The sequence below is a fragment of the Lissotriton helveticus genome, chromosome 8 (genome assembly GCF_964261635.1).
Source record: "Lissotriton helveticus chromosome 8, aLisHel1.1, whole genome shotgun sequence".
NCBI classification, from domain to species: Eukaryota; Metazoa; Chordata; class Amphibia; order Caudata; family Salamandridae; genus Lissotriton; species Lissotriton helveticus.
Genome location: NC_136069.1, coordinates 1,614,413,769 through 1,614,425,404, shown reverse-complemented (window position 1 = coordinate 1,614,425,404; position 11,636 = coordinate 1,614,413,769). Strand labels below are relative to the sequence as shown.

Genomic DNA, 11,636 nt, shown 5'->3' with positions numbered 1-11,636 from the left:
GAAGGGACAAGGACGTCCCGAAATGCATTGGGTGGTGGTTCAGAAAATTTGCAAATAATGATGTATATTGATATATGAAGGAACTTTATGAAAAGTGTTTATGATTATGATTTAATGATGATCTAAATAAATGCTATAATATTGCATACAATTTGGTTAATTGGATAAGTTGTTTGAACATTTTTAATTTTGATTTAAGTAGTGCGCACTGCAGTCCTAGCAGCCCGCGTGGTGTTAGGCCAAAATTTTCAGTTTACACAATAGTGCTTAGCAGGCACTAATGCAGAGCAGCACACATACCGGAGAACATTGATTAAGTGTACGAAAGTGTGCGACATTCATCTACATTTATATTTAAAGATAAGCCTGGCTGCTCGTGCCAAGCTACCAAGGGGGTGAGCGGGGGCTATCTCAGAAGGTGACCTTCCTTAGCCTGACGTGGAAACGCGGGTCCCTATTTGGCTTAAGGTACCTACCTCAGCCAACCAGGGATCCTAGGTCTAACACCAAGCTTCCAGTAAAAATGAAATGACTACAATTACACTCTGTTCCTCCCAGTGAGAGAATAACCATTAATTTCTTACTGCCTATTCATGATACACTTTGAATGCCACAATTACTTGAGTTAGGGACCTCTGATTGGTACCCAAACTCTGGTCGCCATTTCCTTGATTGTGCTGATAGATAGTGGAGGCCTCTGATTAGTCCATGGACTTCTGTCCTACCAGAAGCACTTTCATCATACTATGCAGAGTACTTATGCATGCACAAGAGACAAGATAAAGCCAGACCGGCATACAGAGAGCAGACCACTGCACCGGCAGGCAATCATGTCCACAAACTCCAATACACATAAAAGACCTATGCACACATGAAATTACACATAAAGAAATTTGTACACATAAGCGCAACGTCAGACTTTACAGCGTACAGCTTGAGAGAAAGGGTGATGTGCATCAGGGAACACAAGATGATGACCCTCAGGAGATCACTGTACAACATCTGCCAGGTGGTCACACATGTATGTGAGTCCAGGATCACAGAGTGATGCCCTAGTGTTCTCTGCATCACGTGAGCACTGAGGGCTGTGCATGGGATGATTGCTGAGTGTGTTGTATCAGGGATGACTTGAGGACAAATAGAGCAGGAGGATGAGGTGGCTGTGTCCCATATCACTTAAGAAATGAATGCGACAAATCCATCAACTCATTTTACTACTATGATCTACCTAATCCATTTCTAGAGAATCTTCCCTCCTCCATCTCTCCTTTTACTCATCCAAAACCTCCTCGTCCTACTACTATGATCTCCCAATAAACACTTTCTAGACTCTTCCCTCTTCTATCCATCCATTACCTTTTTCAATCCAAATAACAAACTCACATGTCCACTGCTCAAATTTACTGATATTTACCTATACTAATCCATCACTAATGCTTTTGAGTTCCGGAGTAGCATGCTAAAAGTGCTTCAACGCCTCATCAGGGATAGTAAGTGCTATATAAATACAATTACAATTAGCATCTGAAAAGCTGTAATAGACTCTTTGAAACAGTGATCACCACCAGGGGGATGTCTGGCAAGAAACAACACTTTATTAAATCTACAGCAGCAATTATAAATGGTATGTTGCTTGGACAACTTAGTAGTTTTATTAAATCAAAATTGCTAAAAAAATATTATGTTGAACAAATACTGTTATATATTTGTATAATTAATTAAAATATATCATCCATGTCTGTTAGATCACCTTACAAGTCATGGTAGTTTATTTGCTAACTTAGAAATGGTGCAACCATGTATGGGGCAAAGGAATAATTTACATGTGTGTTAAGGGATTCAGAGCAGAGGTACAGAAGGTATCCTGTACACATGGATAAACTCTGTAGCTTGCAGTGTTATAAAACATTATTCACAAGGTAACACTGGCTGTGATTCGCCCAGGAGGCAACACATATATTTAACAAACAGTATGATTTGTATTTCTTTGTGGCAAGTAGTATTTCTGAATGCAATAATAACACATAAATATATATTTTTCTTTAGTCAATGGAAGCAAATGAAGATTTTTCTAAAGGAGCATCCGATGACAGACCCCAATGTCAGCACATTCCACCCTTCTTCATTTATCCTGGGAGGCGTCCCTGGTCTGCAGTCTGGCCACAGCTGGGTGGCCCTCCCTATCTGCCTCATGTATGCCACCGCCTTCCTTGGAAACTGTGCCATCCTCTTTTCTGTGAAAACTGACTCCAGCCTCCATGAGCCGATGTTCATCCTCCTGTGCATGCTGGCACTTATTGACCTCGTCTTGTCCTCTTGCATCATGCCAAAAATGATAAGTCTTTTTTTGATAAATTCAAGGGAAATAGCATTCAGTGCCTGCCTCACCCAAATGTTCTTCATCCATGCCCTTTCAGCTATGGAGTCCACCATACTGTTGGCCATGTCATTTGACCGGTATGTGGCCATCTGCCACCCTCTGCGGCATGAATATCTCCACAGCAACAGGTTTCTTGTCACAGTGGCAATAGTGGCTGTGACGAGGAGTCTCATACTCTTCACCCCGCTACCCTTTCTTCTTCAAAGGCTCTCATACTGCAGAAGCAACATTCTCTCCCACACCTACTGCCTTCACCAGGACATCATGAAGTTGTCCTGCACCAATGCCAAAGTAAATTTTGTCTACGGCTTGCTCATTGTTCTGGCTGTCATGGGTCTAGACTGTCTACTCATCCTGATTTCGTATGTTCTGATTCTGAGAACTGTAGTGCATCTTTCATCGAGGGCATCAAGAGTGAAGGCGTTTCACACCTGTGCGTCTCACCTGAGTGCAGTGCTAATGTTCTACCTTCCCTTGATTGGATTATCAGTGGTTCATCGGTATGGGAAGAATACTTCTAGCATTGCAACCTGGATGGCCCATGTCTACTTACTTGTTCCTCCTGTATTGAACCCTCTAGTTTATGGAATCAAGACAAAACAGATTAGACAAAAGATACTGGCAGTGTTCCATCATAACACTATCCATGTAGAGCACTTTACTTAACGTAATTACATGAAATATAATAATAATGTTAACTGATCCAATAACAACCGTGAGTGAGATCAGGGCCAGTAGACTCCTCTATCAGAAAAAAAGTAATTTGTACAGATAACAAATTATCAGAGGCCTTTCTAGCCCCTCACAAAGAAAAAAACAAGTTTGCCACCCCCTGTTCTTAGGGTCTCAACCTCAGCGAGCATAAGGTTTTTAAGAAGGTTTGTTTCATAAAGGTGGAATGCCATGCACTATATTATTTTCGGTATTACTAGAAATGATGCAATGTGGGGTTGATTTAACTAACCATAGCTTTTTATATCCAGAGTAGAGTCAAAACTGGTTCTCATGTAATGCTCTTCTGGACAGTGTGATACTCTATTTTCATTTCTTTAAAGATTTGTGTGAGAAAGTCATCCTTTTTGCCCTGTTTACCCGCATTTTGTTGAACTGGTACTGATGGTAACTAACTCTGACTGTGCCCTGGTCTCTGCCAACCAGGCCCAGGGCCAGTGCTCTGATTGAAAAGGTACTTGGTAATTGGGTATAATTACAACTGGCAATGACGGACCCCTGTAGGTTCCTAGTTTATAATAAGACAAGAGGGATTCAAACTAACTATACGCCCCTAGAATATAATAGGGTAGGGAGGTTTAGAGGCCCAGTAGATTTCCTGCACTGGAGTGTGCACTACTGTTCTGCCTGCTGTCACTTTTAACGGCAGCCCTGCTTTTCAGACTGACTTTAAATGTAAATTCTATGCAAATTCGACTTTGGTGGTAAAGGTACCTCCAAAGTGGTAATCTACCTTATTTATCCAGATAAGTCACCCCCAAGGTCTTCCCTAGGTGTCCCAGGGATAGGTGACCTTGTAACTATAAACAGGGACATTAAAGACAGTGTTTTATAAGCCCTGGTGAGGGAAGAACTGCCAATTTAATTTCCCCACATTGTAGATTATTAGCTCCATTGGCTAACACATAATTAGTTATTTAAGTATAAATATTCATAGGAAGAGGCTTAAAATGCCATTCAAGGACTTTACAGATTGGCAATGATAGATTCAACAACTTGCTACTGATGAATTTATCATAACTATTACAGAGAATAGGTTATGGAACTTTCTTTTCTATGCACCAAATTCTAGCCGTCTAGCAGCCTCTCCTGATTGGTCAACCTTAACAATGTAGTCTCCCAAGTTCATAGGATTATATTTTCCTTGCCAAGTTACACCTCCCCGGCTCGGACTGGTTAAGCACTCACTAGCCAGGCTCTGCTCATATATAACATGCTGGAATAAAAGTAGGAAAGCTGAATTGAATACACTGAATCATATGCTGTGGGATGAGTTACAGCATTGTCATACATCACCAGGCAAAGAGTATCTGCAAGAGTCTCTCGAACATCCAGGTCTTGTTCAGCTTTGAGAAATGTTAATTGACCAACAGGCCTTTAAACATTTAGTAAAGAAGTCTCTTAAAATTCAATCAGCTACAGAAGATAAAGCTACACTAGCTCAAAGGGCACATGGGTGGATGACACTAAACAATTATAAGTCCATCCCACCACAAGATTACTTTGACACCAGTTATCCAGTTTTAATTAAGCACCAGTTCTTAAGATACCAGCTAGGGTTACTACCAGCCATAGACCACATGGCTCCCTGGCAAAGCAGTAATCTACCCGTCACTTGTCGCCTTTGTGGGAGCTGCAAGGAGGATCTTTTGCATTTGGTTTGCTCCTGTAATACTGTAAGGGATGAAAGAAAACAACTGTTAATGAAGGCCTTTAACCAAAGAGGAACACGAACAAGAAGACAGGCTATTTTAGCCTGCCTCAACCTAGGGGACACTGAACTAAATTGCCGTTTTGTCAAATTTCTACTAAAAGTGGAGCAAAGACTTAAAGAACATGAACATCATCTAATGTTTTTGACATAAGAAGAAATTTAGCTGTTATACTAAACCTTTAGAAGCAAAATAGAGTCCCCATAATATATTTTTAGGGGCTAAACCATCGACTCTATTGGAATCTCCCTAAGGACAACCAATGGACTGGAATACTTTCCTTGAATGTTCTATTTGCCTAAATCACGACCTATGCTTGCCTCCTACCATTAGAAATATTTTGATATTATAGATTTTATATTCAAATTTTGCCTCACCATGAATTTCAGGTTTTATTATGTATATGAAAGTTATTATCAAATGATAACATTAATTGGTAGGCAGTTGCGGGCAAATTCTCATCTATTGACATATATATGAATTGAAATGTTTCCGTGTACCAGCATCTTCAATTTTTTAATCTGTTATATTTAGAAAACTGAATCAGAAGATGTTATTAATTATTTTAACTCACTATGTAAATATATATCCTGTATATTTATTGCAAGGGTTTTAAGTAACCAAGCAATTGTTTAAAATAACACTCAAAACTGATTGGTCAACCTTAACAGGCTTATACAAGTAGCTTTGATTAGGTAATAAGTGGCCTGCTGGAGCAGAGATTATCTGATGTGGGTGGGCTCTGCAGCTGCAGGGAACAGGCCAGTTTGGGGATTTGGTGAATCAAACTGGGCTTCAAAGAGAGAGCAGGACAGTAAGGAATGGCAGCCCACACCTTCCTGTAACCCAAGCCAGATTTGCATGAAGTCGGTGGGGAGTGTTAATGAAAATGAGCCACACCAGTAGGTTGGTTTAGCCAGGTCCTATTCTGTTGGAGAAAAAATCTCTATCTTGAATTTTAAAGTGCAGTGCTTTGTGGGACAAGAATATGCCGAACTTTGGAGGAAGCTGTCATGCTTTTGCATGCCACCTGGCACCCTATTGGACAGGGATGCCCCCCTACTTGTCGCCCCAGATCATTGAATAGATATGTGAGAGCTGCATAGCAACTCCAATTTTCTGCCTGAAACTACAAGAAGAAGGACTGCCTTGATGGAACCCTCGTTTGCACCACACAGGATTGCTCCCTGAAGGGCTGCTCCTGTTGCACACTTGCAACTACAGCCCTGAGGAGTGAACTCCTTGAAAGCAACAGGTTAACAAAGCTCCCTTAAACCATCTCCCTCGAGAAGTCCCCAGCCTGGAGTGCATTAAGTGGACTTTTAAGGATTTGTCAATGGGTATTTATTTATTTATTTCTGACATTTGTTGAGCGCGAACAAATACCCGTAGGCGTCTCGGCGCTAGACTAATCAGCTGTCTTTCCCCAGATATTAATAGCTTCGGCGGATCGTTGGGCAGTGTCACTGGTTAAACAGCCAGGTTTTTAATCTCTTCCGAAACTGCAAAAGTGAGGGGCTGGTTCTGATGTGTTGTGGCAGGGTATTCCATATCTTCGGAGCCGCTACTGAAAAGCGGCGGTCACCCCAGGAGACTGTTTTAGAATGTGGAACCACTAATTGGTTGAGAGTTATAGATCGGAGCTGTCTGACCGGTTTATAGGGTATAAGCTGGTCCTTGAGAGGGCGTGGTCCTTGATCGTGAAGTGCCTTATAGACTATGCAGAGTGATTTAAACTTGATCCTGTTATGGATCGTCAACCAGTGGTATGTCCTTATAGTATCAGAAATGGGTGCGAACTTAGGTGTTCTAGACAGCAGACGTGCTGCTGCATTCTGTATTGTCTGCAACTTTTTAGTAACCCTGGCTTGTGCATTTAGGAAAAGTGCATTACAATAGTCTAAGGATGATAGAACTAGGGAACTGACCAGTGTTTTAGCAGCAGCATCCGGTAGAAAAGGGATGATTTTCCTTATCATTCTAAGTTTATGATGGGCTGTGGCCGCTACTTTGTTCGCATGTGCCATGAAGTTGAGATGATCATCAAAGGTTACTCCCAAATTCCTAACCTTAGGGGTCGGGCTAGGAGGGGTGCCAAAAGCTGGTGGCCACCAGGTTGCAGACCAGATCGGGGAGAGGGGTCCAAAAATGACCACCTCCGTTTTATCGGAGTTGAGCTTCAGGCAATTACCTGCCATCCACTCTCCAATAGCCTTCATTCCATTTTGGAAGCGTTCTGCCACCTCCAGCCCGTCACCTTTAATGGCCAACACCAGTTGCGTGTCATCAGCGTATGAGGTTAGGCTCATCCCGTATGCTTTGATCACACAAGCAAGGTCCGACACATAGATGTTAAATAGTGTCGGACTAAGGGATGAGCCTTGAGGAACCCCACACGGTAGTGACAGCTTGGCTGATTGGTATGGCCCCAGTGTGACCGCCTGCGTTCTATTGGCCAGAAAGGAGGAGAGTAAGTCTCTCGCAGTGTGGTGAACGCCCATCCTTCCGACACGGTCGACCAAGATCTTGTGGTCGACCGTGTCGAAAGCTGCCGAGAGATCTAGCAATACAAGTAATGCTGTCCCTCCCTGGTCGCGGATAATTCTGATGTCGTCTGCTGCTTTGATAGGGGCGGTTTCCGTACCATGATACTTACGGAAACCAAACTGTGTGTCATCCAGTAGATGATATTTCTCTATATACTCTGATAGCTGCTGGTTCATGGCTTTTTCCGTCACTTTAGCTAGGAAAGGGAGGCTTGCTATGGGCCTATAATTCTTTAGTTCCTCCTTATCTAAACTGGGTTTCTTCAGCAGAGGTTTAACCAGTGTGTTTTTTAAGGAATCTGGATATGTCCCTGAACTCAGTATTGTGTTACAAACATGAGTGATGACCGGGATAGTAGTGTCCATCACCATAGTGGAGAAGTGTGGCTCACTGGTTAGAGGCAGCAGACCCTGAAGCAGAGATCGGCCCAGGACCAGGGTTCAATTCCTGACGCGGCAAGGTCTTGAGTCAATGTCCGCGGACTCGATAATTCTCGCCGAGGTGCCTATGCTAACCATGGGCCCCACTCTGCAACTCTGGGCAATAGCTTGCTTAATCTCCTCAACGGCCCCATCAGCGCCGGGGATGCCTGGCTTCACCTTGGAGGTGTCCAGGAAGGGACAATCTCACAGGGAAAGCCAGGACGGGTTCCCCAGTGGTATACAGCGCCAGGACACTCCGAGATGGAGTAACAGTGCGCTTTACAAGTATACTTACCTTACCTACCTACCATAGAGAGTACTGAGGCGGGGCAAGGGTCCAGAGCCGAACCCGTTTTAATAGACACGACAATGGTTTTTGTTTGATCGGTAGTCAGAACCTTAAAACTAGTCAAGGTGTTTCCAGAGGGCATGTGGGAGGGGGGGTGCTCTGGTGATATTAGTTTTTGAAGTAAAAGCTTGGTATATATCATTTACTTTGGAGAAAAAGAACTCGGACAATGCGTCGCAGAGTTATTGTGACGGGGACGGATTAAGATCTGGGGCATTACCCGATAAGGTTTTAGTGATGTCATATAGTTGCCTACTGGAATTTTTTGCTTTTTCGATTTGCTCCGAAAAAAATGTTTTTTTGGCTGCAACAATCATTAGTTTGTAGGTAGCCAATGATTCCTTATATTTAATCTTACTTTCAGTGTCATAAGTTCTACGCCATTGCCTTTCCCTATTCCTACTTAATTGTTTTTGGGTTCTTAACTCCTCTGTATACCACGAGGCGGTTGGTGTGCTTCTGTTCCTAGAGTGGAGTTTAGTGGGTACAAGCTGATTTGTGGCATCACCTAGCCATTCATGGAATTGACAAGTTGCGGTGTTAGGTTCATTGGATAAGTCTGGGCGGGTTTTGTCCAGAAGTTTTTTTAAATCAGTATGGTTTATATTCTTCCATACTTTGAAGATGTGGCCTTCTTCCTAAATGATTCCTTGATGGTCAGGCCGCTAAATATGGCAAAGTGATCCGTCCATGGCATGGGTAGAATGTTTAATATGTGCAGGCCCTCTACGCTGGAAAAAATACCGTCCAGCGTATGTCCTGCCAGGTGGGTGGGAGAGGTAACGAGTTGTCTGAGGCCCAATATTTCTAGGTCTGATGTGAGGGCGGCGGTGTCCCTATCGGTTTCTTGTTCTAGGTAGAAGTTTAAGTCACCCATAACTGTTGTGGACTCTTCGGTGGCTATCGATTCCGTTATCATGCTTAAGTTGGTCAAAAAGGCTGCTCTTGTCCCAGGGGGACGGTATAGGAGAACTCCCTTAAAGTTAAAAAGGGCTGTGAACTTTATGTTAAAGTGCATGGCTGCACATGATGTGACAGGAATAGATGATGTTCGGACCTCGAACCGGTCTCTTGCTATAATGGCCAGACCCCCTCCCTTTTTTCTAACCCTGTCCTGTCGGTAGGCTTTGTAGCCAGGAGGGACTGCAATTACTAGGTATGGGGCTGATGCATCATCAGTCCATGTTTCTGTGATATAAAGGGCATCTAAGTTGTTATCGATGATAAGGTCCGCTATTTCTTGGCTGTGTTTGCCCAATGACCGCGCATTGATGAGGGCCATAGGAATAACCACCTCGTTGACGTTGCTTTGCAATTTAGAGAGAATCTTCAAGTTGCTAACAGGAATCGTGTTATTACAGTGGGGGCATATCAGGTTAGCAACTGTAGGTTTTTGTAAAAGGTCATGTTTTGTGCAGCGGGAGGAGGGGGTTGGTCAGAGCTCCATCAGGGCCCTGCGAGTGTAGGCTAACTTATGATATGAGGGAGCCCGAGCAGGGGTCTTGGCCCTGGGCCCGGTCCAGGCGCGGACGGGCGCAGACGGGCTTGCCTTTGGCGCGCCCGCTGCGCGGACGAGAGTTCATATCCTTATATCCGGTGTGAGGAGGGCGTGAAGCGGCCAGCAGCTGCAGCGCTACCACTCCCTCACCCAAGATGGCCGAACCCCTTCTCCCCAAGCGCCAGGAACTGGAGATGCGCGCTGGGAATCGGGTTCGAGGGGGCAGCAAGACGTGCAGGTAGTTATTTAATCAACTGAACATGCACCAAATTCAATTTATAAAACAGTTTTAAAATTATGCAGTGTTTTTTAAAAAGCGATCAAATACAAAGCCCCCGGCTTCCGCCTCAGGGGAGAGACATCAGTGAAGGGTATTGTGGGAATTGTTGTTCAAAACTTTCAAGGACTATCTCAAAGCTTCTTGAGCCTTGGATTTGTGTATTGGACACTTTGAACCCTCAAGAGGAACTTCAGGAAGATGTTCAAGAAATTTGGAGAAGTTTGGGACAACCTTTGGAAAAAGCTCCATATGTGGACCAGCCCGACGTCAAGAGCCAAGCCGGTTACCTTCAATCATGACCCCTACTGGATTTCAGGTTGACCCCACTGAAAGCTCCAGAGCTCCAGACTTCCAGAATTTGACCGGGGCCTCACTGAAAATCAAGGTATCAACACAGCATCGAAATCAGCCTGCTAGAGGGGACCGCATGATGTTGAGAGAAAACTCCTCCTGAAAAGTTTCTTAAGTCCGAAGGTAAAATTTTGACCGGGACCTCCCACTTAGTGTATCAGACCAGGGCTCCATCGCCGTCAGCCTCAAACCTTGACTTTGTCCCAGTCAAGTGCTACCGGCTGTTTCAAGATGGCGCTATAGGTTTTTAAGCACTATAAAGTGTTAATCATTTAAAAAATCATTTCTCCAGTTCCCTATTTTGGATTTTTGTCATTTTGTGTGTCATTTTGAAGATACAAAATATTTCCTATTTATATAAATTGGTGTGGGATTTGTATTGTGTGTTATGTCTTACTTAATGTATTGGTGTTTTAAAAAGGCTTTACATTCCTGTCTCCTAAGTTAAGCCTGCCTGCTCTTTGCTAGCTCTCAAGGGATAAGCAAGGGAATAATTTCTTGAGACTTGTCAGGACCCTATATTGCATTGGTGGCCTTATTGCTAGTGGTAGGTGCTTACTTACCCCTACCAATAAATAACCTTCCAACAATGTGACATTGCATAAGTCACAAAAGTTGTAAATCAGAAACCCTTTCTAAATCAGTTAATTTCCATTCAATGTAAGGAATGCCGTGATGAAAAGGAATTATTGGAAGGAAAAGTTGAGTCATATTTCAAAATGGCAGGCACCCTGGGGTAGATGGTGGGCAAGATAAGCTACACCAAGACACTAACTTGAGGTGAATACACCTTTTTCCAGCAAAATTATGCATGCTGTGCCATATTTACATTAGAATGGATGTGTTACATGATATCTTGTGCATTTATTTGTATACACTTTTACTATACAATATCTGTTTTTGATCATCTATTGATTAATAGGATCATAATGGAATTCAAAAGCTCCCTACATGATTCGTTGTTTAAAATTTAAAGCAGTGATATTTTGTATGAAGCCTCCTTTTCCATGTTACAGGACAAAATACTGCCCCCTGCACTGAGATTAAACGAAACCCCTAATGGCGCACTTGCATCTATTGGAACACAAGCAAGTAGGTTAGCCAACTTCTAGTCAAAAGACCATGACAAAGGGTGAAAGCAGGAACCTACAAAAGTGAGCTAAAGGGACTGGGAGGGCCTGGTAGTGAGTTAAACGAACATAAAGTGAACTGAAATGGATTTGAGACTGGGTAGCCTTTATATTCTGCTCACCAACATTTAATTGCACCAGCCGAGGTGTCTGAGTATATTTTGGGCACTGGCACTCATTCTTTACAAAATAAACACGGTCATCCACCAAGAAAGAGGGTCAGTAATAACCTGGT

At 43.2% G+C, this 11,636-nt stretch overlaps 1 protein-coding gene across 1 annotated transcript; it reads left to right on the top strand.

Annotated features, from left to right (window-relative positions):
• Positions 1-1,584: 1,584 nt before the first annotated feature.
• Positions 1,585-7,123, top strand: LOC144772089 (olfactory receptor 51E2-like). The gene has a single exon (XM_078656268.1). It carries the CDS (start codon positions 1,973-1,975, stop codon positions 3,044-3,046), a length of 1,074 nt encoding a protein of 357 aa, XP_078512394.1. The 5' UTR covers positions 1,585-1,972; the 3' UTR covers positions 3,047-7,123.
• Positions 7,124-11,636: the final 4,513 nt, after the last annotated feature.

Excerpts from the sequence above, each read along its gene's own strand:
- LOC144772089 (XM_078656268.1), top strand. The coding sequence starts at position 1,973 with ATGATTTGTATTTCTTTGTGGCAAGTAGTATTTCTGAATGCAATAATA.